Genomic DNA, 25,750 nt, shown 5'->3' with positions numbered 1-25,750 from the left:
AGTCAGTAACCCCGCCCAATCGGCGTAACCCGTATGAATTACAAACAGCTACCAGGTGGCCCTAAGATTAAGGCTCGTGGTGATGACGGAATAGGTGTCAAGCGGGTCTTCCCTGGTGGTTTCTGGTTGATGTTCTGCTGTGAAGACTTTTTGAAGTAGGTGTGTTTTCTGGTGCAAGTTTGCAGTTGAGGCTTGTATTGTTGAAATTAGCGGTAGTACTGTATTGAACACATTAGACTGTGTGGGGTTTTTTTTTTTTTTTGGCCCAATTTAAGTGTGGAAGGCAGTGTGACATGCACGCTCCCGTTTCCCCGACCTTCACACAGCTTCAGTTAAACAGAGTTACAGTTAGTAAATCTATATATTAAAACCTAAATATACATCGGTTTGTATTAACGCGAACTGTAGCTCCTTGGCTGCGGTGAAATCTGCACTCAATCATGACTGAAAAGTCTAAAGTAACGCAAAAAATCTTCAGTTTTAACATGCTGTGAAGTTACGTTATGTTCATCATAGAGGGCTGAAGGGCACATTTCGGACTAATTCGTGTGTTTGATTTGATTTGTTATGAAGTCACTAGTGTCCAGTCAGTAAAACTAATGACCATATTGCTCTATTTTTGGTCTCTTATAGATACAACTACAAAATGCTGCTCAACTGGGTAATAGCGATCTGTGGGAGGGTCCACTAAAACTGCTATATACTTAAGCAGCTTATATTTTTACATATATATACACTCACTGGGCACTTTATCAGGTACATCTTGACAAAACCGGGTTGTCCAATTTTGGTGAGTCCATAACCTCAGTTTCCTGTTTTTAGCTGACAGGAGTGGCACCTGGTGTGGTCTTCTGGTGCTGCTTCTGCTTCAAGGTTAGATGTGCTGTCTGTTCAGAGATGCTCTTCTGCATAACCTGGGTTATAGCAGGTTGTTATTATTGCCTTCCGCCATTCTCCTTTGACCTCTGGCTTCAACAAGGCATTTTCACCCAGACATTCCCTAAAAATCCTTGAGATGGTTGTGTGGGGAAAATCCCAGTAGTTCAGCAGTTTGTGAACTATTCAGACCAGCCCACCTGGCAGCAACAACTGTGTCATGTTCAGAGTAACTTAAATCATTTTTTCCCCCATTCTGATGCTCAGTTTGAATTTCAGCAGGTCATCTTGACCATGTCCACATGCTTAAATGCAGTGAGTTCCTGCCATGTGATTGGCTGATTAGATATTTGCGCTAAGGAGGATTTGAACAGGTTGTACCAACAAAGTGCAAGTTGTGTTCTCTTAGTTACGGGGTTTTGTTAGTGGTTTACCCATGCGATCTGCTAGCAGTGATGTGATTTGGTGCATGTGCTGTAGACAGTGCTGAGATTGCCCCTCTCTCTTTTCTCAGTTTGTACTTCCTTGCATCCATGTTCCTCTGCACCAAAGACATGAGTGGAGGAGGCGGTGATGAGACATAAATTTATAAATTTGTTCTGAATTATAAATTGTTTTGTATTTCATTATCTCCAGTGTTTGCATTGTGTTTTTATATCTGGGGCTTCCTTCAATTAAACTTACAACATGACACAATGTGATTCCAAACTCTCTTTTAATCACACACAGACGATGACAGGCAGAAAGTTTGGGTAGTCGATCAACTAAACACCTGTGCACCACACCTGTTTTTGTACACTGATGGTAAAAAAAAACAAAAAAAACCCCCACTTTGGCAAAGGATGCAATGTTGCACCCTTCGACACTGGGTACTAAGATTGATTTCTGGGTCACGGGCCAGAGGATGGAGGAACAAATCGGAGCAATGAGTAAAACCCTCTAACATGACACCCATTTCTACATTATATTTTGCTAAAAAACACATACCTGTGATAAGCTGATTGGCTGATAATATCAGCCATCTGATATATCGGTCAAACACTAGTGTTACTATGTGTGGAAAGGATTAGACATCAGTTTGAATTAAAAATAAGAATAACTTTATTGATCCCATTTGGAAGTTCATCTGTCTGGCGTAGCTCATCTGCTATTTGTATGAGAATTGAAAGTTCATCTCATCAAATATTTCACATATTTTCTGGTGCTGGCTTCTAAAATATGAGGATATTTTGCTATTTTGTGTTATAAAAGATGTAACTGTCTAAAAAAGGATATTTTGGAGAAGTTTAGATTAGCAGTTTGTACAATTTCTAGGAATTCATTATGTACTAAGCCAGGTGTGGGCAATTAATTTTCCCATGGGGCCACATAAGAAACTGGAACTGTTATGGAGGGCTGCACCAATAAGCTTATGAAGAGATAAAATTAACATTAAGCCGAGCTCAGTTCTGCTCAATATTAAACAGTTATTGGAAAAACAAACCAAAAAATAATGATTGATTGGTAATGAGAAAAATGATTCGTTTCGCTCTGAACAGCCAGCTTCATCAGATTCTCTGCAGTGTTATTCTCCGCTCAGGCTGTAGTGCAAAAGGAGAGAGCGTGCCGGTTCACCAGCTGGCTCCTGCTGCTGGAAGAAGCAGGGTGTGTCTGCAGCTGCTGCTCTGTGTGTGAAATCTACAGGACATGAGGCTACAGTATCCCACTGAACACCTGTGCTTCACTCTTTCTGCTTGGCTGGCTTCTTAAAGAGATCTGTCACCATCCCGCATCTCGGCCAGTCGTCTCTGCCCCATTGTGGCGTGTCGCATCATACTTGTCGGGAAACCTGCCAGCCATGGATGCCTGTTATGGGTTTGTACTGGAGGCGGAGGTGGTGGTGTACTGTGTAACCAAAATATTGCCACAGGAATACGTTTGGATTTTGGTTAATATCTGGAGTTAGTGTTGGATTGATACCAGGGATTAGTGGTAGCTGGAGATACAGTGATGCACAGTGAGGTCAGTGTCAGTGTTGTGTCTGGTTAGAGACAAATCCCAGATAATGGCATGTTTAAAGCTCGTTGTGATACCTTTTGACTTAAAAGGTTAAATATGGCTGTTCAAAACTGTTCTTGCAGCAGGATGGTTATGTTTCTCCTCACAGGTCACAGTTACAAATGCAGGAGGCACAATAGAAGACGTCAGTCAGGCAGCAGTCCACCGCACGCTGTTCACAGCCGCTGACTGTGTAAGACGGGCTTTAGTGTGTGTGTTTGTGTCTGGGGGCTATAATAGCCCTGTGTTTTTCTGCACTTGTGTGTGCACACTGAGGGTCCGTGACACAGTTCACAGTCAAGAGCCTGTTTGCAAGGTGGGGTGTGATTTGTCCACAGTAAAGCAGGGGCTGCTGTCATGTTGTTGTGTTTTTGAATGGGAGGTTCCCCCCTCAGGAATGCCCAGAGGAGTACGCGTGGGCTGAGATAATAGTTAGCTTTATCCCCCAGATTTATGAGAAATGACTTGTTTTTAAGTGTATGAGTATAACTGGATGTAATGTAGGTGGTAGAATCACTTTTTCAACCCACTCTGTTCTACTTTGAGAGAAACTCTGGTCAAAGGCATGGTCTGTAATTCAAGTGGAGTGATGAATTTTATTGGAATACCAGAAAAATAATACACTGTCATTTAGATAAGTTGATGAGAAATTTCAAGAAGCGAGAGCATGCAAACTCCACAGAGAAAGGCCCCAGCCTGGATTCAAACCCAGGACCTTCTTGCTATGAGGTGATAATGCTGACCACCACACCTCCGTGCCACCCTGGCTGAGCTGCTGTGGTGCCTAAATATTTCTATTTTGCAATAATACCACTTCGGGCTGATTATAGATTATTTGCATTTTTCAGGAACTAACTTTCGCAGCAGTGGCATCCTCTTCCAGCACCGCACTCGAAATCAGTGAGCTCTTTTCTTTGACAAATATTTGTAAAGGCAGACTGCATGACTAGCTGCTTGATATTATACACGTGGTAATGGGACTGAATTCGAAGATTAAAGAGCGACGGTACAAAACCTTTGTCCATATAATGTAACATAGCAACATGTTTAATAGAATCAGAAACATACAGTGACATATATACACTGTCATTATTTATTGAAGTCAATTTTATATGGTGATTAAAGCTGCAGTCCCTGTAAAATTATTAATAATCAGTCAAGCAACGGAAAAAAAAACTTTGGAAAACTTTTGGTCACAAAGCTGCTGTTTGTCAAGCAAACGGGAGTGCATGATCTCATTATGTATACACCAGCAAAAAATGTGTTAAATCACTATACTGTGCATGCAGCTATGATAATATGGGATTACATTTACTATGGATGAGTTCTTCATCCCTGTCAGCTGCTTAATTTAACAAAATAATCAAATACCGATCTTTCATCTGCAAGTCAGTTCCTTTTAATTGTTTTGAATACTGCAGTCAAAAATATAGACTGCATCGGAGATGCTACAAAGAACATGTAGCAGATGACAGATTAGTAGGTTGCATTCACTTTCTTCTAGTTGTATTTCTGTCAGAAATTATCATGCATTCACTGAGCACAGAGACCATGGCACTGTAATGTTAGAAGAAGATGAAGGCATACCTCCTGCTGGCTGATATGAGCTATTACCTCATTTTGATTAATATTACCAGCTGTGCTTTCAGCTGCTTTTCTGATTGATTTGTAACTCTGTCAAATGTAATCACATGTTGGCCTTCCATTCTCAGCTGTATAGTATTTATCTCCTTTTTTTAAAAAATTTAATTTAAACCCTCACTTTTTCCTCTCTGTGTGTCGACAGTTATGGCTTTGAATCATCTGAGCTTGCTGCGGCCTCTCCTGTGTCAGCCCCTGCTGCGACATGTCAGGTCTCCGCTCACATCTTGCATAAGTTCGAGGCCGTTTCTTGGTCCTGACAACATCCAGCACCCTGCTTCTGCTGCTGGATGCATCAGGCTCTACGCCACCAAAAAGGCAAAAGGTTAGTCAGGAGGTGACTGAACTTCCACGATTTTGTTGGCACAAAAGTGGGGTTATTTATCTAGATGAGTCTCCACTCTTCCCTCAGCTTTTTCCTTCTTTTTCTCATTTAATCGTCCAAGCCAAGGCAAAGGGCCAGTCAGCTAAGGTGAACATTAATTCAGCTCTGGTGGAAGACATCATCAGTCTGGATGAAGTGAAGGAGGACATGACCGCTGTTCTCGATTCGCTCAAGGATGACTTCACACGGAACCTCAGCATCCGAACCTCGCCAGGTAGTCGGCTTATTTCACTTTCTGTTTTAGCCTCTGTGCGGAAATGATGAGGAATGAAAGGCAGAGTACAAAGTGGAGAGAACATTTGCCAACAAGGCAAATGAAGCATCAATACATTCTCTCTCAAGTTAAAGGAAATTTCAGACATCACACGGTGTACGTACAGTCCAGACTGAATGCATTAAGACAGTTTCACACATGGGTGCTAAATGTTTAGCTGTGTGTCCTCTGTGATTTTTCATGCACAGAAAAGCTCACAAGTGGCTCAGAGTTGACTGAAAATTACCATTTAGATTGAACTGAAGTTATAAAAAGGGTATCACTAAAGTGAATATTCCACAAAAGCAGAAATCTACAACCGCAGCTCTGAAAAAGTTGGGATGCTGTGCAAAATGCAAATAAAAACAGACTCTCATAAACCCATATTTTATTCTCAATAAAAAAAGTGTTTAAACTGATTAAAAGGTACCATTTAAAGAAAAATATTGACTCATTTTGAATTTGAGGTGTGATGGCCGCAACGCATCTCCCAAAAAGTTTACCACTGTGTAGCATCCCCTCTTCTTTTAACAGCAGTCTGTAAACAGCTGGGAACATTTGGGAGAGGAATGTTGTCCCATTCATTTCTGATAGAGGATTTTAGCAGCTCAACAGTCCTGGGTCTTCTTTGCCATATTTTCTGTTTCATGATGGGCCAAATGATTTTAGTTGGGGAAAGTTCTGGACTGCAGGCAGACCAGTTCAGGACCCGGACTCTTCTACTACGAAGCCATGCTGTTGACTTGCTAAAATATGCAAAGCCTGACCCCAAAAAAGATGTCATGTGAATAGGAGCATATGTTGCATTGATGGTGCCTTTCCAGATGTGCAAGCAGACAATTCCATAGGCACTAAAGCACCGCCATGCCATCAGAGATGCAGAATTTTGAAGTGGGCGCCGATAACAAGCGGGATGGTCCCTCTCCTCTTTAGTCTAGAGGACAGGATGTCCATGTTTTCCAAAAAGAATTTCAATGCACCTGATCCCAGAACAGTTTTCCACTTAGCCACTTAAATGAGTTTTGGCTCAAAAAAGACAGCAGCGTTTCTGGATCATGTTCACATATGGCTTCTTTGCATGATAGAGCTTTAACCTGCATTTGTGGATGGCACAGTGAACTGTGTTCACAGACAGTGATTTCTGGAAGTGTTCCTGAGCCCAGGCAGTGATTTCCATGACAGAATCATTCCTGTTTTTAATGCAGTGCTGTTTAAAATCACAGGCATCCAATCTGGATTTTCAGCCTTGTCCCTTGCACACAGAGATTTCTTCAGATTCTCTGACTCTTTTGATGATATTTTGCACAGTAGATGATGAGTTATTCAGTCTTCAAAATTTTATATTTAGGAAAATTATTCTGAAATTGTTTCACAAGTTGCAAATACTTGTGAACCTCTGTCCATCTTTCCTTCAGAGAAACTCTGCCCCTCTAAGATCCTGATTAGTGTCACAATGTTCTTCCAGCTGTTTCTTTTTAGTACCACTTTACTTTTCCAGACTTTTGCTGCCTCAACCTCCTAAGTTTTTGAGAAGTGTTGCTGCCATCAAATTCAAAATGAGATAATAATTTTCATGAAATAGTAAAATGTCTCAGTTTAAGCATTTGATATGTTTTCTGTGTTCTGTTGTGAATAAAAATACGGGTTTATGAGATTTGCAAATCATTGTGTTCTGTTTTAAGCATCAGCATCTGAAGGTAGCAACAGTTAAAGCCTGCAAGAGTTTCACCAAGGAAGAGAGAATAATCTGCTCATGCCTGAGGATCAAAGCCAGTGATGGTGTGAAGGATTTAGTAAAGTGTGATGTCTTCATATTCATCTGTCCTTTTGATTCTGTGCTTGTGAAAAGGGCGACATCTCTCACACAGTTCTTTTCAGATTTCTGCAAACCTGCTCAAATTACAGCTGAAACCCAGAGAGTGGAGGGGAGCTGCAGGCATGTTTTTTATTTTGAGGGGGGCTAATTTCCATACTAAAATGTGTAAAGTTGTGCTTGTTTACATCTTTTAAGTCAAAGTTTTTACAAAAAGGAGTTTTTAGGGGTTAAATTCATGCCAGAAGAAGAACTTTAATGTGGTATCTATTATTTGAGTTCAGAATTAATATAGTGGAGGAAAAAAAATGGGTAACTGCTTATAGTGTGTATACTGTAGATAAGAGGAGGCCTTTTTCTTAACAGCTCATCTCACTTGTTTTTTTTTTTCTTTTTTTAACTCTTGGAATAAAACTCTTTCTCTGACCTAGTGCCAAAGGGCTTAGCATAAAGAGATCCCTATTTGATGTTACCTTGACCCTGCTTTGGCCCCTGTTTCCCCAACTACATCCAGGTCACGGCCTTTTTTCTCTGCGTTTTAGCAAATGGGAGCACACTCGGGGCGTCAGAGGTGGGGTGTGTAATAGAAGTTCCCGAGGGACGAAGCAGCTGCCTGATTCAGACTTCAAACTGAAATTATCTTGAATTTGTTCCACTTTATATTTGATTTGAGTTCAGTGTAGTCTACTTTTTTCGTTATACACAAAATGAAGACACGTACAACATCGATTAACCCTTCGGTGTCGTGTCTTGCCGTTTAGATTTCCAACTTTTTTTTTTCCCTCCAGTCGTCACTCAACAGATTTTTTGCTCTGAGTCACTTGCTATGTGGACCCCTCCCTTCTTTACTTTCCTCTTATAATTTTCCAGTACTTCTCAGCTTCATATTTTTGCCCTCTGCTCAGTATCTGTTTCTTACATCTGTTTCTTAAATTTCTTATCTGGCCCCAAAGAAACATCTTTTTATTTATTATTATTATTATTATTTTTTTATTTTTTTTTTTTTACAAGGCATTTCATTTAAGAGTTCCTGACATTATTTCCTCTCTTTCCAGTCCTTTCTAAACTTCTCTTCATCCATCCCTCTGTTCTGTCATCCTTCCTGTGCCCCCCCCCCCCCCCCCCACCCCCCCCACCCCAAAATCTGGATATCCCTCATTCCCTTCCTCTGGTCCATTCATCCCCCTTTCCTCTGTCCAGCTGGACATTAATCCAGGGAGGCAGCAGGACTTAGAGTTGACAGCAGAGATGAGATGGTGGAATGGGATGACGTCAGTTGTCTGTGTGTGTCTCTGTGTGTGTGTGTGTGTGTGTGTGTGTGTGTGTGTGTGTGTGTGTGTGTGTGTGTGTGTGTGTGTGTGTGTGTGTTGTTCATGAACCTCTCATCTGGCTCTCATTAAACTTATGAGAGCGAGTGTATGACTATACGTACTGCTGTTTGTTGCCATGAATCTGTACTTATGTGTGCAGCAAACACATAGCAGAAAGTCAAACAGATAAATGCGGAGGGGGGGTGGGGGGTCAGTGCTGCGCCCACTATATCGTGGTCATCACAGATGTGACTTGGAAAGTCGTTCTGTTTCCATGAAAACATTGTTAAAAGTAGGTTTCAGCAGATTTGGATATATCCTTATTCACATTCTTGTAGCTGGTTCTAGTAGACAGGTAGAAACAACTGGATGAAACATGGATATCACCACTTCTAAAGGTCTTAATCAACATATTTTCTCATTGCAGTAACTGTAACCCACCCAAGCTACAATGTAGAGACGTCCTCTGATCACATCACATGTAGGAAATCATTAAATTACTGTTTTGGAAAGAGGGCAGCTTCAGGGATCCACTCATTGAATGCATGTGTGTGAGATTGTGCCTGTTGAGAACGTGGATCTGCAGAAATGTAAATTGAATAAAAACCTGCCCAGCTTCCAGCTGTCTTTGTGAGAATCAATTTTTTGGACATCAGATTGATGAAATTTTGCAAAGTTTTTGTAAAAGAGCATTTTGGCCTGCCTCTTTTTTTTTTCGCACTCCTTCAAAAGCCTGTTTTTTCCTGGCTGAAAATGTGCCTGTGTGCACAGACTACGCACATAAGCACAATCAGTCCACATAGAGTTTGATAACGAGTCTTACTTAAAAGAAGTAATTACATTTTCCAGTTACTCCTGGACATTTGAAAAAGAAAAGCATATTTATGCTTAGGTAAATAAAATAATAATATTTTATCACAGTGTTGGTGATTTTGTTTTTTTTGTTTGTTTTTTTTTTTTTTTCTTTTGGGAGAAGGCCAAAATAAAAGTCCTTTATATGTGGGAAAACCCCAGGGTTTAGTTTAGGGTTGGACTGGAGTGCCAGTGTCAGAAACTGGCATATGATTTACGACAGCACAAAAAAATGCACTACTCCAACACTTTTAGTGTTTGTAATGTGTCAGAGAATGGTGGCTTATGTCTTCCAATGAGGGACTTATAATCACATATAACTGCACACAGGCCAGAGCACTTTACACAAAATCAAAGTGCTGCTTTTCATTGTATTCAAATCAGTGTGTTTGCCCTGAACAACCCGAGCAGCATCACAGACAAATAGAGCAGTATTATTCCTCCACAGCTTTGCTATTATGGAAAACAGAACTATTTATACTACTATACAAAATCTTAAACCACAGTATTTAAGGCAACACCAGAGTCTGTACAGTCCTAATGTGTGAAAGTCAATAGTTGGTGTGACCACTTTTTATTCTTCAACACAGCCTGAACTCTCTGAAGTTCTTTAAGTAGTCTTTAGGAATAGTTCTCCAGGTTCCTTGAAGGACATTCAAAGCTCTTTTTTTTTTGGATGCTGGCTGCTTTTTGTTCTCTTCTCTGTCAAGATGATCCCACACTACTTAAAAAAAAAAAAAAAAAAAAAAAATGTTTCTGCATTCATATTTCCATAAATTTTGACAAGCTCTCAAGACCACTGGCTGAAATGCAGCCCCAAAATCCATGACAGAGCCTCCACAGGGTTTTACAGGTGGCTGTAGACAGTCACTGTTGTACCTCCATCCTGACTTCCTTCATTCATATTGATGACAAATTAAAAAAAAAATTTCAAATTTGGATTCATGACTCCATCAGACCAGATCTTGTGTAATTTAGCATACCTCATCGTTATCTTCCCGTTTCCCTTCCTTAAGAACGGCTTCTTGACAGCCGCCCTTCCACTGAGAGCATTTCTGATGAGGCTTCAGTGAACAGTAGATGGATCAACTGAAAGGCCAGATGCATCTTTCAGGTCCTGTGTCAGGTCATTGCCAGATTCTTTTCCCTGTTTCATAAGGACACAAATTTCCGATATTGTTTATCTGCTATAGATGTGTTTTGCGTTTTTTTTGTTTGTTTGTTTTGTTTTTTTTATTTGGTTGTTTATGTTTTTTAGATATGCCCCACACTGCTCACCATGCCAAGTTATAAGTTTTCAGTTAATAATTAGTTTGCTTCAGTGATTGTGTGGCAGTGTTAAGTGGCTTAAATAAAAGAAAAACATTCAGGTACAATAATTGGACTGAAAATGATTGAAAAAGCAGCCAATGCCCAAAGAAAAACTCTGAAAGACCTTCAGAAAGCCCAGAGAAATATTGCTCAGCCCTCTTTAAAAAAAATTATAAATTCTGGCTCCTTAGAAGCAAAATATAAAGAAATGAGGGGTAACTCGGGGGGGGGGGGGGGGGCACACAATGTGGTACCTCTACCTATCACTAGATCGCAACAACACACATGTAGTATACAACTAAAAACATGTTTTTAGTATATCTAAAACTTAAAATGTGTTAGAAAATAAAGGACATTTTAATCAAATTTCTGCTAATGTTGCAACCATCTGCCACCCCCCTCCTCACCATCCATCTCTGTAGAAATGACTGTCTGCCGGCCTGCCTGCTTAAAGTACTTGCAGATGTGTTGGTGCTCGTTGTGAAGGCGCAGGTAACCAAGTCAGACAAGCTGAGAGATGGACATGAGTTGTCTGCATGTACTCAGGGGGACTGTGAGGCAATGAGCGGGACAAAATAAAACAGGGAGACGGTATAATTGTCAGGAACGTAGGCAGTATGTGAGTGATCCTGCTGATATCCATGTTATCGCATCATACCGACATTTTCTTTTTAATTCATTGCATCTGTGTCTAATTTTTGATTGGATATGTCTTTTTTTTTTTTTTTTTTTCATCCTTGAAATCATATGATAAATTGATCTTTTAGAGAAAACTACACCACTGGCTCACCTTCTCTTCACCTCTCATTTACACACACACACCACCACACAGCCCCCACTGGGTGAGCCAGGAGGGAGTGATGTAAGGCAGAGGTGGAGAAGAAGGAAACAACCGCGTCTGAGGTTAGCCAGATGGAGGATAGAGAGGGAGAGGAGTGGGTGGATGGAGGGAGGGACAGAAGTCAGCTTGTGTTGGCAAACATGCATTAGTTTCTTTCAATGTTGACAGTAAGGAGAGACAATAGATCATGGAAACTTTTAAGAGTCTGACAGTGGTCTCCAAAATTGTAATTTTTTTTTACTCACGTCTCCAATTTGTGGCTGCTGTTGCGCATTCCTCTATTTGTTTGTTAAAAATTACTAAATGGTTACTTTTTTCCCTCCATCTGTTCCATTACAGCATAGTAACATCATATTTACTAGGTGCCAGTGCTGGTATTGCCATGTAGGGTGAGACACTACAGTGAAGAACATATTCATTTTTGAGAATTTGTGCTATTTTGCTTCCATAACTTTTTTCAGACTAATGCATAAAAATGCTGCAAAATACACGTTTGGATATCTATTTTACCACAATTGGTCTGTTGGACATTCATGCAAAGCAGTGGATGTCTAGTGAGTTGTGATATTTCACATATATATTTAGAAATGTACTTAAGTGGAGATTTTTTAGTGATATAAAGCTAATTTCAGCTGTTTCCTTAGTTACAAATGGTTGCCAGAGCTGTTTTATTCGGCGGATTTCTTACACCGGATGCCTTGCAAACCCGAAAGGATTTGGGATCGAACCAGGAATCATTCGCTCATTAAGCGAATGTGCAAATCACTGCATTACAAATATTGGTTTAAAATGTATTATTAATGTATTTAGAAGGTGCTATCAAAAAGTGATTTTCTTTTCATAATCTGAGCTTGAAATTTCCCAGTTTAGAAGCGCTTACTTTTAGTTTTCTCTGTTTATATTCTGAAGGTTTTTGCAGAAGGGTTTGATAATATATCATTTAGAGACAGATTTTACTTTATTTGTAAAAAAACATGGAATTTCTTTTTTTCTGGCTCTTGACATTATTTTCTGATTTATGGAGTGATTAAAAATAGATTTCCCTCTGTCTATGCAGCATAAATGAATGATTAACCTGTCTTTTAACCAAAAGTACAGTTACTGTTCTGTAAGTAATTTTTAGAGCTGCAGTTTACAGATGTCCCCTAAACATGTCACGTAGAGGCAATTACGAGGTTATTCTCCTGAAGAGGACAGCTATATGGACACGCACTCTGTGGGTGTGGGTGTGTGCCAGTTCAGAATCTGGCTGTGCAGAAAAACATGTCCGGCTGCAGTACTGTGCAAAGGTCTTGGGCCAGCCTCCAGATCTTTATATTTTGCTTGGAAAATGGGAAATAGATGCAGCGATTTACTGAAATGTGCAAACATACGTGGAAATGGAGACGCAAAGATAACCAAACAAATGTGTCTGTAGCGTATGTGTTTCCTTTCCCCCAAACACTGAGTGGAGCAGGAAACACTGGTAATGGAAAACTACCAAAAGGCAAGAACCACTCAACCAAACAACCTCAAACTCATCACTGGGCTTACTCAGGTTCCCCACATTACAACCAGCAAGTGTGAAACAGTTCAGATAAACACTTGCTGAGATAGGTGAAGGAGATAGGAGTTGGTAATCAGCTGATAGAAAAGAGGGGTGACACAAGACTTTTGCGCAATATCGTGTGTTTGTGAGAACCTGTAAATATGACAATGACAACAATGCTTGAATAAAAAATATTCTGTTGTACATGCATAGTGCTGAAAGATGGACTTAATTATTAAAAACAGCAGTAAGTCAGGAAGAAGAATTAAAATATATTAAACTTGAATGGAGAATATTGAAGTCAAAGCTGCATAAAATGCAGCCTGTAAAACCGGTAATCCTGCAGTTTATTAATACTGATAAAAGGAAAACTCAGGATGACTTCCCTGCACACAGTGAGAACAAAATAACAGCTAAATTGTTCAAGAAGGTAAACAAATAAAGCAAGTAAACACTTGTATCGGCCTGTGTTTGTTTAGGAGCTCTGGATCACATTGTGGTGACGACTCAAGATGGGAAGTTCCCTCTCAGGCAGCTGGGTCAGATCTCCATGAAGTCACCTCAGCTCATTATGGTCAACATGAGCAGCTTCCCTGAAGTAAGACGATCACACACTCAGACACACAGACTAACAGAGCATGCACAAGTAGGATTTCTTCCTACCAGTATCAGTTTGTCTCATACAGACAAGTGCGCAGTAACTAAGCTTTGTAAAAATAATCACAAGCACAGACAGATAGATGGTCCGCCTCACAGAAGGAAAAGCAAGCCAGGCCAGAACTGGAATCCCACATTACTCTGTAAATGAAACCTGACCTACCTCTCTCTCTGTCCTGCATCTCAGATGCTAATTGATTGATCACTCAGGGAGCCCTTTGTTCTAGGGTGAAAGATGGCAGCAAAAGTCTGTATGTGTGTACTGCAGTGCGGATATGTCTTAGTGTGAGTTGTCAGAGAATAGGAAATGACCTCATTTTACCCCCAGGTTAGGAAGGAATGGATTATTTTTCTTCTTTTTTTTTTTTTTGCTTCTTTTCTCTCCCTCCTCTCTTTGCTTTGTAGATTGTCACTTTTTTTTTTTGTTTTTTTTTTGGGTGGCCAGACTTTCTGGTGGTCTGGAAAAGCTAAATGTGCTTTTTCGTCTTGTATGCCTCATAATGCAGTCATATACCCAGAGATGATAATGACTGATATAAACAACTTTCTCTGCTGTCTGTTAAATTTTCTTTGATCTCATTAAATATCGAGCAGAAATGTTTGGACAATCCCTTATTCTTGCAAATGACAAGAAAATATGATCTGAAAATGTTGCAAACGACAGTATCTCTGCATATGTACGAATTTGGAAGATAAGGGAAAGCACAGCAGATGGGATAAAATACCGAAATATGCATAACCAGGGTTTTCCTGGCTCATAATTGTGTTTAAGACCATTTTATTAACAAAATGGACTGTTTTGCCTGAGTAAACAAACCACAATTAAAATGTCTTTTTTTTTTTCTTTTCATTTGGGTCCGGCTAAAACCCTTCGGATGGATGACAGAAATGTCTTTTAGACAAACCTAAACCAGCTCACAGATTTTCTCTCCTATGAAATGAATTCCAAATTCAGAATTGTGGCTCAAAAACTCCTCTTCAAGACTGTTTTGCACAATTTAATTCTACTAAAAAATTTAAGGCATCTGTTCTTCGCCTGTGTCCACAACCATTCGTCCAATCCACTTTCAACCTGAATGGTGGGTAGTTTGTGTTTTTTCGTTTTTTTTTGTTTTTTTTTTTCCCCCCCTGGAGCCGCAGTTGGCTTATCTGCCCCGTGTGTCAAGGAGGGTGCACCTGCGCGTGCGCACACACAGACACACAAGCCGTTTTTGCCTGTAAACTTTGAACAGTGTTGGGATAATCAGGTCAGGTTGTTGTCACATGTAGCACCCAACAGGAAACAGTCAAATTTAAATGAGTTTTCACTTCTTGAAACAGTTTGTTTTAGGTGACGGTGAAACTTAGCCATTACAACTAAATACCTAACTCCCAGTCTAAATCTGATTCTAAACCCCCCCCCACCACCACCACCTCTCCCATTCTCCTTACAAATACAAAACAGCTGAGTGTTGGCACTCGCTCAGCGGTGCTCTTGTTAATAAAAAATTTATTTGATTTATTTTTAATTCATTGTTTTGACTTCTTTTATGATTTATACTGTTCACAATGATATTCATTCATTTGGAGACAATTTAGAGTTTCCATTTACCAAAATGCTTTCTTGGAGTTTTCCTGGGGAACATCCATGTAACACGGCCATAAGGAAGAAGGGTAAATGGATCAGGAAAGGGGGTGATGTGAGGAAAAATAGAAGGCTGATCGAGGGAGGACAGGGAGAAGGGGAGTGGAGGAAAAGTGGAGAAAGTATCAAGGAAGAGGTCTCTACTGTTCTGCTTAATCAGCAGCCTCCTCCACTTTCCGGTCCCCGTTACAGTCTTATTTTGGATCCAGCTCCAGCTACCCTTATTCCTTGTTTTCTCCTCCTCTTCTTTCTTTTTCAAACTTGTTTATTTTTTGTCTGTTCAGCTCCTTCCTTTCCCGTTTTGTGTTTCAGCTGCTTCTTCTAATCTTTCTTTCGCACATCTGGTCCAGTCTTGATTCTCTGTATTGGTCTTCATCAGGTTCCTTCTCGTCTCCGCTGTTTTCTTTCCATCTTTGCAATTTCTTTTTTTTTTTTTTTTTGTCTCCTCCATTTCTCATTTCCCTAAACACTTCCTGTAATATTTTATTTTTTTGTCTGTGTGTCCTCCACTACTTGTTTTACCTCACCAAGTTTATTTTTCTTTTTCTGTTTCTTTCTGCAGCTCTTACGGTGCCGTCTGCACTTCCTCCAATTCTTCCTTGTTTTCCTCCAGTTCCCTATCCTTTTCATGAAGTCTTTTCTTGGCCCGTTCAGCTTCTGTCTTTTTATCTCTTTCTTTATCCTTGTCATATTTCTTATTTGCTTCTGTCAGAGTTTTCTTTACCCTCTTCAGTTGTCCCCCCCCTTCAATTTTTTTCCTTCAGTTTTTGATTGCCACCTTAACTTTTTCCCTTACCTCATCCAGCACTTTCTTCTCTTCCAACAGTTTATTTTGCTCCTCCACAGCCTTCATCTCCTCTTCCAGTTTTCCTCTCTCTCTGCCACTTCCTTTCTCAGACTCTCCTCCAGAGTGCTGCAGTTTGGCATTCAGGCCTCCTCTTTTTTGAAGGTTTACAGTGAGCTTCCCAGAGAGACTCTCCTGCTCCAGTATGTCTCCAGTATTCCTGAGCTGCTCCTTCAGGCATTTCACTTTCCCTGTCTCTTTAAAAAAGTCTCTTCTAAACAGCCCTTGTCTCTCTGGTGGTTGTTTAAGGTTTATTATTTTCTCTCCTATCAAAAGTCACGTTGATGTTGTACAATCCTTCACGCTTGATCATCTTGTCTGTTTTCAGTTTGTACTCATGCAGGTTGCAGCACATTGTTAACCTTTTGTCCTGCAGCTCTTTGCCGCACTGCACTGCTCTGGGTGCTCCCTCATTTAATTGGTCATTTTCATCCTGGGTGGCATCCTCGACCTTTTGCACCTCAATTAAGCAGTTGTTAATATTTTCGTGAGCAGTGCTCATAAATCCTCTCGTGCATCTCTGGTAGTTCATTTCAGCTATACCACCAGAAGAAACAAAGCTACCATAGCAGTAGTATTGTAGTTTCACAGTTGTCTGTAGTAGGCCGTAGTTTTCTTTTGCTGTGGATTTTCCTTGATTGTATTTGCACAAAGAAGATATGTATTGGTGTCAGGACTCACAGGTCAAGTGCTCCTTTGCTATCCTCCTTTCTGACACTTAGAATAACCAAAAATTTTATTCGGTATGACCTGAAATTGAGTGATTGATTCATTAATCTCAGTAGGAAAGTGTTTGCAGAGATCAGGCCAAAGGTCATTTTCCTATGAACTTCTAAAGGACTGGATGTCTTTCTGCAACCACAAGCATCACCCAGAAGCTACTTCCATCTTTTATACTTTCTGTGGTTAAAGGTAGTGTCACTATATGCCCTCCTGCCACCCAGCAGCCTTGATAGCTCCAGTTAACATTTGTTTCATGATTTCTCTACATAGGAAGTGCACTTCAGACAGAGGACCGTGAAGGATAAATTAAGAATGGTTAAGATGTGTACTTTTAGTCATGATTAATGCAAAAATTAGCTAGCACAATTATGCAACTGCAGTATAGCAGCAAAAGAATGAATGTATGTATGAAATGTAAAATTACTTCTAATGCAGTAAAATGGTCCTTGTCAGCCATGTTGACACAGTGTAGTAGCAGTAACCACAGGTGTTAGTAATCCAGAGATTCTCAGACTGTGGGGTGGGAATCTGCTCAGTTAAACACTGAACTTTATAAAGCTTTTTCATGTAAAATTAGGGAAAGCAGTAATTGGAAGCCATAGTACAACCATCCACATGCAATAAGATGGAGTCAGTATGCGACTGAACGGGGCCAAGTTGGCAATTACATGCAACCTGTTTGTGATAATGTAGGGATCAGCTGTGATAATCAGTGAAAACTTCAAATCTATTGCCATCTGTTGCAAATTTGTTGCCATCTACATACACAGAAGTTCACATTAACTACTTGCAATCAGATTCCAGCCAGTCTTGTAGATGCGAAACAGAAATTCTTCCACAGATACTGCCATGGGTGCTGCAGAATGGCAATTTAACTGCAAAATGACACAGGTGCTCAGCAACCTCACTTTTATGTAGGAATATAATCAGAATACAACTAGTTAGCAACTAGGCAAGTCGAGTCTCCTGTTGCAGACAAATTGTGCTCACCAGTGCAGACTGACTCAGATTAGTGGATAGTTATTTGCAAGCCTTTGCCAGTGCGTCAGTCCTTACAGTCAAAGGTGGTTGTGCAACACCTTCACTCTCTGTGCAACCAGCTGTGGTCATTCCCCCCCCAAAAAAAATCATCAGCAGGCAGCCACCGTTTTCCTCAATCAAGCTTACTAGCATTAGCTGATCATTTAGGACTCCACCCTCTCAGATAGGGTCACGTCTGGCTTGAAAAAACAACTATGATCATTTTTTTCCTGTCATCTCTGTAAAACACAGATTCCTTTTTAGCGTCATTAGCAGCTCCAAAGTCCAGTGATTGTACACTGTGTAGAATCGTCATAATATGCTTAAGTTAGCCAGATTAAAATAGGTGGAAGAGGCAGTAAGGGCCAAATGATAAAAATCTGCCTCAGCACCATAAGATCCAGAGTTAAAAGAAGGTTTTCTTAAATGCACAAATGACATCCAAGAGCTTGTTTTTTTTTTTTCCAGGACAGCTTGCCAAACAAAAACCTGTTTTTAAATATCTTCCTTCACCTTCTACTTCCTTAGCCGGTCACCTGAGGCTTGTGGTTTCCCTCATTTGTTCTCCAGGTGAAACCACAGCATACAAACAACATGCAAATCCAAGTATTTATCAACACCTCAAATCTGTAAAGTCAGTTTTCCACCTGAATCCGGAGTCTTTTTTTTTTTTTTCCTTCCCAGAAACACTAGAAACCACAGACCACACACACTCTGACACACTCATCCACACGCACGCTAGCTACCCAGTCATGTCCTGTGTTACCCATGCCCCACACAGAGGTGAGTCGTCAGTACTCAGAGCTAACAGGCTTATAATGATGCCTATCCATTACCAGGAACTGTAGAGGCCCTGCCATTGTTTTCCATTCATTCATTAAGAAAAGTCGGGGAAGATACAGAAAACAACATCTAACCAGCATGCGTGGATCCGTAGGCGTGCGCGTGTGTGTGTGTGTGTGTCCATGTTTAAGCATTAAATGTTTTTTTTTCTTTTCTTTTCTTTTCTTTTTTTAAAAGCAAACACACACACAGACTGTTGCACACATTCCTCTCCCCTAGCCTATTTTCTTTGAACCAAGTCGTGAGTGTTTGATGTGAAACTTCAGTGTAATTTCTCTTCCTTTCCAACATATTAACCAGAACCTGCCCGGCCTTCACAGAGAAATTCCGCTCGGGTTTTAGTAACCACCAGAGTGGTCGTCAGAGAGAGGAAATGGTGATGAATTTGATGCTGAGAACAATCAAACATAGGTATGGGATGAATCTATCACCCCTCACTCAAAGAGTGCAATTGGAGGCCTGCTTCCCGGATGACTTTAACAAAAGAAAAGAAACCCCTTGAATTAATTTAATGCGCACAAATAAATTCCTTTAATGTTGCTGCCATTTCTTTCCCCCAGTGGTTAAGGCCAGAAGGAGCTGTTGAGAAAACAGAATAAGTCAGTGATGGCTGAAGCAAGAGGAGATTTTTTTTTTTTCTTGCTCACTTTGTAGAGTTCAGGAACAGGATTGTGATGCTGTTGAATTGGCTTGAGGAGTGTAACTGTGTTTTTAAGTAATTTAAAGGACCTGAATTCCACTCCATCGTGTGTATGTACTAAAACTGTAGTATTATGGTTGTAATAAAGTCATTGCTTAACTTAAGGTTGACTTGATAGATAATGTCTAAATTTTACACACATGAACTTGTCTTATCCATTTGATCAGCTAACTGATGTGAGTGTGTGCTGTGTGTCTGTGGTCCAGCAGTTTTTCCTGATCCTGTGTTGTGTTATGTGTATACAGCACAGCTGCCTCTCTAGTCAGTGTCCACACAATGCTCTTCTTTTCATCTCCTCCGATCTTAATTCATTATAAAGATGACAGCTGGTCTCCAGGGAAATATGAGTTTAAGATATTTTGAGCAACAGCTGAGAAAAAGGAAGTCGTCTGTATGTTTTGAAATTATTCTTGATTACAACAAAAGTGATTCCAAGCCATTGTATTAGCATGCACTGTGTACCACAGAAAGTAGTTACAGTAGTTAGATGTTGTATTAACTAATAACAAAGGTGACGCACTGGTCATACTTTTATTTATGGTCTTGATTACCTTTCATGACAGAAATGAGTTAAGCGTGCGACCGATATATCTGCGGACCAATATATTAACGTCTGCATTTATAGCAGTCACTAAATAAATTTTTTTTTAAAAAGTAGAAATGTGAGAAACTCCCATCAACCAAGTTATGAGTGTTGATGTGTTGATGTTGCATAGTTTCTCTGCCAGAGGGCACTCTGCAACATCCAAGCAGAGCTGGGAAGAAGTAAACCAACGACTTGTGACAATAAAGTTTTTAAACTGGCTATGCAGAAAAAAATGGTATGGAAAACTTTTTGTTTTGTGTGCCTAAAAGAAAAATAAATATTGGCCGATATTTCAGCTTTTTAAATTCCCAAATATCGGTATCGGTCTTAAAATCTTATATCGGTCACTTTCGACCATTTTAAGTTGTCACAATCTTGGTGCTCACAACCAGAAGACATCGACTGCAGCGGCAGTTCAGCGGGCTCTCATCGAAATGTCCTCGGACAAAATACTAAACCCCGATTCCCTCCTATTGTGTAAAGTGATCTGAGTGGTTAAGAAAAGTGAGACAGCAGAATTTGTATGCCAGTGCATTCACTAAAAATACAGTGTATTTATCAGTTACTATAAACATGTGTAACCTGAATGTTTTTAATTTCACCATATTGGTTAAACCTGGTGGAGTTTAGAGCACCCTTTAACCCCCTTAAAGGAGAATCAGCAGGCAGCATGCAAAATGTCCTGCAATACCCCTCACATTTCTATACCCCTCACATTTCTATACCCCTCACATTTCTATATATATAATAATAATAATTGAGCACAGCCTTTACTATATCTTGTGCAGTTCCTATTTATACTTGATACATCATTTATCTTTCATATCTGTATCTCATAATCTTCTAGCTCTCTTTTATTTTTACTTTATTTATCATATTTATTTATTTTAGTTGCACACATGGGTCAGGGGGGTATTTTATCCTGTATATACCTCCTACATACAGTTTCAAAGTTGACTTTGAAAACCTAACCAGCATAAATAAATATATATACGTGTGTGTTATTGTTATTAACAAAACAAATCAACTTTACATATCTACCCCCCCAATGTTCACAGGCTAGCAAAATTGTATAACTCTCATAAGTCGTGCAAGAGTATGGTAGCTTTCTGTGTAATGATGTTGGCAGATAACCTTCAAAAATAACTTAATGCAAACTCTAATCTTCAAGGGTGTGTGTGTGTGTGTGTGTGTGTGTGTGTCTGTGTGTGTCTGTGTGTGTTTGTGTCCATGTATCACCTACAAGCAGACTCTCCTGTAGGGTCAGCAGGGGTCAGCACCCTGCCCTGCAACCTCTCAGTCCTGTCCCACAGGCCTGAGCGTTGACAGTGGCCCGAGGCAATTCCACACTACATGGGATTTCCCTGAGACACACACAGGCACACACACACACACACACACTACATACACAACACCTTAATGATTGCCAGCTGGAGCTAAGCCACTACCTGCACTTGTAGTTTTGCTTTTCTGTTCACTAAAGTGTGTGTGTGTGTGTGTGTGTGTGTGTGTGTGTGTGTGTGTGTGTGTGTGTGTGTGTGTGTGTGCCCCCAGGCTACAGCAGCAGCCACCCGAGCCCTGAGAGAGAGCGGCATGAACTTAAACCCAGAGGTGGACGGGATGATCATTAAGGTGCCCGTTCCCAAGTGAGTCTCTTTCTGACGCACTCCCAGACAAACACGCCTGAGGCCATAAAATGCTTTCCCCCGTTTAGCATTTTCCTTCCTTTTCCGTCTTTTTTCTTTCACTTTTATTTTTCTTCTCTTATTCCTCCATTTTCCTCCTCCTCTAGTCTTCGTGCTCTTTGCTGAAACTGACAGGTTTATTGACTTTTGCTTGTAGATGTATAGAGACCCCCAGTGTGGCGATGTGAGGGTTGGGTCAGTCCTCCTCTCCTCTCCTCTGGCTAGACCTCACTCACTCATTCTCTCTCTCGCCCCCCCCCAGCCAAATCAAACAACCTCACACAAAACAATCAGTCACTCACTCACTAAACTGCTCAGTGTGTGTATATAAAATAAAGTTTTTTTTACATATACACACGTGCACGTGCGTCTCCATGCATGAATGCTATCTTGTGTTTATGTGCATGTATTATCATGAGCGTGTGTGCGTGGAGCAGCAGGTGTTATTCTGGCAGAGGAGGGACACAAGAGTCAGACTGCTTTTCCCCCTGCAATCAGTCTCGGCACGCTCCAAGCCTCCATTTGCATTTCCAAAGAGAAGGCGCTTCTTGATTGGCCCTGGAATCGGTAATTAGGCCGTATTGTTTGCAGTAAATAGACACCGCACTTGGATTGTTTGCAAATAGTCCCTGAGGCAAAAACAACGGGGAAAAAACGCCAATTAAGGACAAAGAGGGAGAGTGAAATGGGAAGTAGGACTTTCTAAGTGATTAACAAATGCAGAGTGAATGCAAAGTTGTTAGGATGACGGATGTTTCAGCTCTGCTCTAAGGTCGGGAAGTGATTGTTGTTTGGTGGTTGCTGCAAGTCAGAGCTAAAAGGATCAGACGTCATACTTATTAAGCATTTAGCATCCACATATGAACAAGTGAGGACCCTTGTTTTCATTATTCTGTCTTTCCACATTTATTTGCTACAAAGTTGTGATTGTTTTTCAGTGTCTCTTACTTAAATATTGTTGTTTCCTTGATATTTCTAATCTTACCGTACATACCAAAACACTAATGACTTCCTAGCCCCTGCTTAAATACGGTCAGGCTAAGCTGGTATTAGACTTCATCTTTTCTTAAATAAACACAGTAAATACAGGAGCATAACAGGCAGTTTGCGCTTGGTGTTGGCCTTGCTGATGGCAGCATGTGCCAGAAATGATGTCAAAGCTGCTGGCATGTAGCAAGATTTGTCTCATTTGAGCATGTAGTCCATCTCCAGGTTTTTTGTAACCTGGTGCACAAAGCGCGGCCTCTCATTTTTGATGTTTTCTCTTTTTCCCTGCAGAGTGACTCGGGAGCACAGAGAGAACCTGGCCAAGGTAGCCAAACAGCTCAGCAACAAGGCTAAAGACTCAGTGAGGAGAGTGCGCTCTAATGCTGTCACACAGGTCAAAAAAGCAAAGGAAGGACACTCAGAGGACACAATACGACTCGTAGAAAAACAGGTACGAGATGAAAAGAGCGGGGGGGGGGGGGGGGGGGGGGTGATTCACTGAGCTATATTATATATTGTATATTGAAGTAGAGAAGTTTAAAGGGACCGTTTCTCCCCCCAGAATCGGATATAAATATTTTTACTCTGGCCTGTAGTTCCATTTAACCATCTCAGTTGCTTTGCCGATTTAAGCTGTAGAGATGTTGGGTTTCCCCTGAATGCAGTACAACCAGAAATCATGCTTGGGGGCAGCGTGGTGAGATGCAGGTGTAGACGGTTGAGGGGAATTTGTGGATGCAGATGATTTGCCAAACTGAAGCGTCTGGTTAGTTTTCCAGCTGTTGCAATCACATGAGCACTGTGCAGAGATACGGTGTTTTTTTTATGATAAGTGATAACTTAAGCATAAATCTAATAAAGTAATTTTCTTTATGTACAGTTCAAGATAATCCAGTTTTGTTTTATACTGGGTCTTGGTGCAGCCTCTTAGTTCATCCTGTCTCTGAAACCAGCTGTTTTAGCTCCTCCCCCTTTAAGCTAACTTTCATCTGATTGGCTGCCCCTCAAAAACAGACAGCTTGAACAGCAGAAGCTGTGTGCATGGGAAGACCATATAAGGATATCCTCTATCTTTATTACCTCGCCTATGGTAGTGTTTGTCTGTCTGTCTGTTAGCGGGATGCCTCAGAAAATTACAAATGGATTTCAGGAAGGAACAACTGATTAAATTTTGGTGGTGATCCTGATCAGGATCCAGGAATTTTTGAAAGGATTATTTACCATGTGAATATATTCCCTACCTCAGCAGTTTTGAACCAGAAGTAATAAAACTTTCCTTAGTGGACCAACAACCTATGATTTCATTTTCAAGTTCAGGATCACCAAAAATGTTCAAATTCATCTCTGAGTGAATTTTTCATTGATTATAAACATTTATTGGTGATAATTCATTGTATTTTTCTATTTAAAATTAAAATACTCACAATAATCCAAACTGAGCTACTAGCCCCGCACAAAAATCACATACACAAATAATTCATATTTCAGCAAATGTCTGTTTTTTTTTCTTGTTCTCTTTTTATATGCCATTATCAGTTCATGTGGATCTTGTTTTTTAATTAAAAATAAATATAAAATCACAGTTTACAGTTTTTAAAAGGCAGTAAAATAAAATTCTGGTCTTTGTGATCTAGTCATTTATGATGGACAGTATTGGGTGGTATCTATTGCAGTGTATTGCAGCACAGAAAATTTGGGGTGGTTGAGGTATGAGCTCTACTAGTTTTTTCCTTTGTTTGTTTGTTTTTTGTTTTTTATACATACAGATCCAAAATTCAATAAAAAAATGTGTTTGTTTAGATTACGTTTGCGTTCAGTGACCTTATTACTCAGAATTTGCCGTCTTTTATTAGACCTCTGTGCTAAAAAATTTACTTTCATTCCACCTCTCGCTCTCTCTCTCTCTCTCTCTCTCTCTCTCTTTCTCGCTCTCTCTCTTTCTCGCTCTCTCTGTTTCTCGCTCTCTCTCTTTCTCGCTCTCTCTTTCTCTCTCGCTCTCTCTACTCTTTCTCGCTCTCTATGTTTCCGCTCTCTCTCTCTCCTCCCTCTCGCGTTCTCTCTCTCTCTGTCTCTCTCTCTCTCTCTCTCTCTCGCTCTCTCTCTCTTTTTTGCTTTCTCTCTCTCTCTCTCTCTTCTAGTCTTCTCGCTCTCTCGTTTTATCTTTTCTCTCTATCTCTCTCGACTTTCTCTTCTTGCTTTCTCTCTTTTCTCTTTTTCTCGTTCCTTTCTCTCTCTCTTTTTTCTCTTTTCTTTCTCTTTCTCTCTTCTCTCTAGCTTTCGCGAGATATCTCTCGCTCTATCTCTCTCTTTCTCTCTCTCTCTCTTTTATATCTCTCTCTCTCGTTCTCTCTCTCTCTCTTTCTCTCTCTCTTCCTCTCTCTCGTTCTCTCTCTCTGTTCTTCTTCCTCTCTCTCTCTCTCTCTCTCTCTCTCTCTCTCTCGCTCTCTCTCGCTCTCTCTCTGCCTACACAGATTCAGCAAATGGCAGACAGCACTGCAACAGACATCGACAAACAGCTTGCAGCCAAGACCAAGGAGCTGTTAGGCTGACTGTTATACTTGTTATTGGTCTCTCTGATCAGCTTGGAGGACAGTCTGAAAAGCAGCAACATGTCTTTTTACATGTTGCTAATAGTGACTGGATCATGTTGGGGAGGGAGTTTTTTTCTTTTTTTTAGAACCACATCTTGGGCCCTTGCTCCTGCCCACATCACTGGGTAAGACATTTTTTGCTGCGTTGTGATATCTGTGTTTAGCTGCCTAAGTGCATAAACAAAAACTGGTACAAAAACGACAACAGACTACCCGTCACCTCCCTCCTCCCTTGTTACTCTTCCTGTCTTCAAACAAACACCAAGAAAGCAACGAATGGACTTTTAATGGGATTTGTGGGCCTCCTCCTAATCAAACCCTTTGCCACAGGGGCTGTCTGTTTATATAAAAGCAAGCGCACCCGTCTCAATGTAAACTGGCTGCGGGTTTGTCTTGGTGGCAGGAGCGAGAGAGAGTTTGTTCCAGAGACGTAGGAGTCGACCGAACAGATACCGTTAAGATGCTGCCAAACATTTGTTTCACATTGATTCCAAGTCTGTTAAAAAATGCACTTGAAGAAAAAAACAACCCAAAAAAAAAAAGGCCTTTAATTTCTGTCCATGTTGAGGATTGATAATATGGCTACTCTCTTTTAAACACAATAAAGTTGGGAACGTAACATTATTGATGGAGTCCATTAAAG

The 25,750-nt window shown here is 40.5% G+C and overlaps 1 protein-coding gene across 3 annotated transcripts; it reads left to right on the top strand.

Annotated features, from left to right (window-relative positions):
- Nucleotides 1–36: 36 nt before the first annotated feature.
- On the top strand, nucleotides 37–25,750 carry mrrf (mitochondrial ribosome recycling factor). 3 transcript variants are annotated; one of them, XM_030742871.1, is made up of 7 exons: nucleotides 37–155; nucleotides 4,700–4,879; nucleotides 5,001–5,153; nucleotides 13,327–13,445; nucleotides 21,399–21,490; nucleotides 22,808–22,967; nucleotides 24,988–25,750. In XM_030742871.1, the coding sequence occupies exons 2-7, from the start codon at nucleotides 4,702–4,704 to the stop codon at nucleotides 25,063–25,065; spliced, it is 780 nt and encodes a 259-aa protein (XP_030598731.1). In that variant the 5' UTR covers nucleotides 37–155; nucleotides 4,700–4,701; the 3' UTR covers nucleotides 25,066–25,750. The 3 variants fall into 3 exon arrangements, with proteins under 3 accessions (XP_030598731.1, XP_030598732.1, XP_030598730.1); XM_030742872.1 differs by having other exon boundaries at nucleotides 72–159; XM_030742870.1 differs by lacking the exon at nucleotides 37–155 and adding an exon at nucleotides 2,666–2,730.

This window comes from Archocentrus centrarchus, chromosome 12 (assembly GCF_007364275.1).
Source record: "Archocentrus centrarchus isolate MPI-CPG fArcCen1 chromosome 12, fArcCen1, whole genome shotgun sequence".
Taxonomy (NCBI): domain Eukaryota; kingdom Metazoa; phylum Chordata; class Actinopteri; order Cichliformes; family Cichlidae; genus Archocentrus; species Archocentrus centrarchus.
This window is presented reverse-complemented; position numbering and strand designations above follow the sequence as displayed.

What these genes read in the sequence shown, in the direction of transcription:
- mrrf (XM_030742870.1), top strand. An exon ending in CAGCATCCGAACCTCGCCAG is followed by an intron (nt 5,154 to 13,326) that starts GTAGTCGGCTTA and finishes GTGTTTGTTTAG; the next exon opens with GAGCTCTGGATCACATTGTG. An exon ending in TACGACTCGTAGAAAAACAG is followed by an intron (nt 22,968 to 24,987) that starts GTACGAGATGAA and finishes CTGCCTACACAG; the next exon opens with ATTCAGCAAATGGCAGACAG.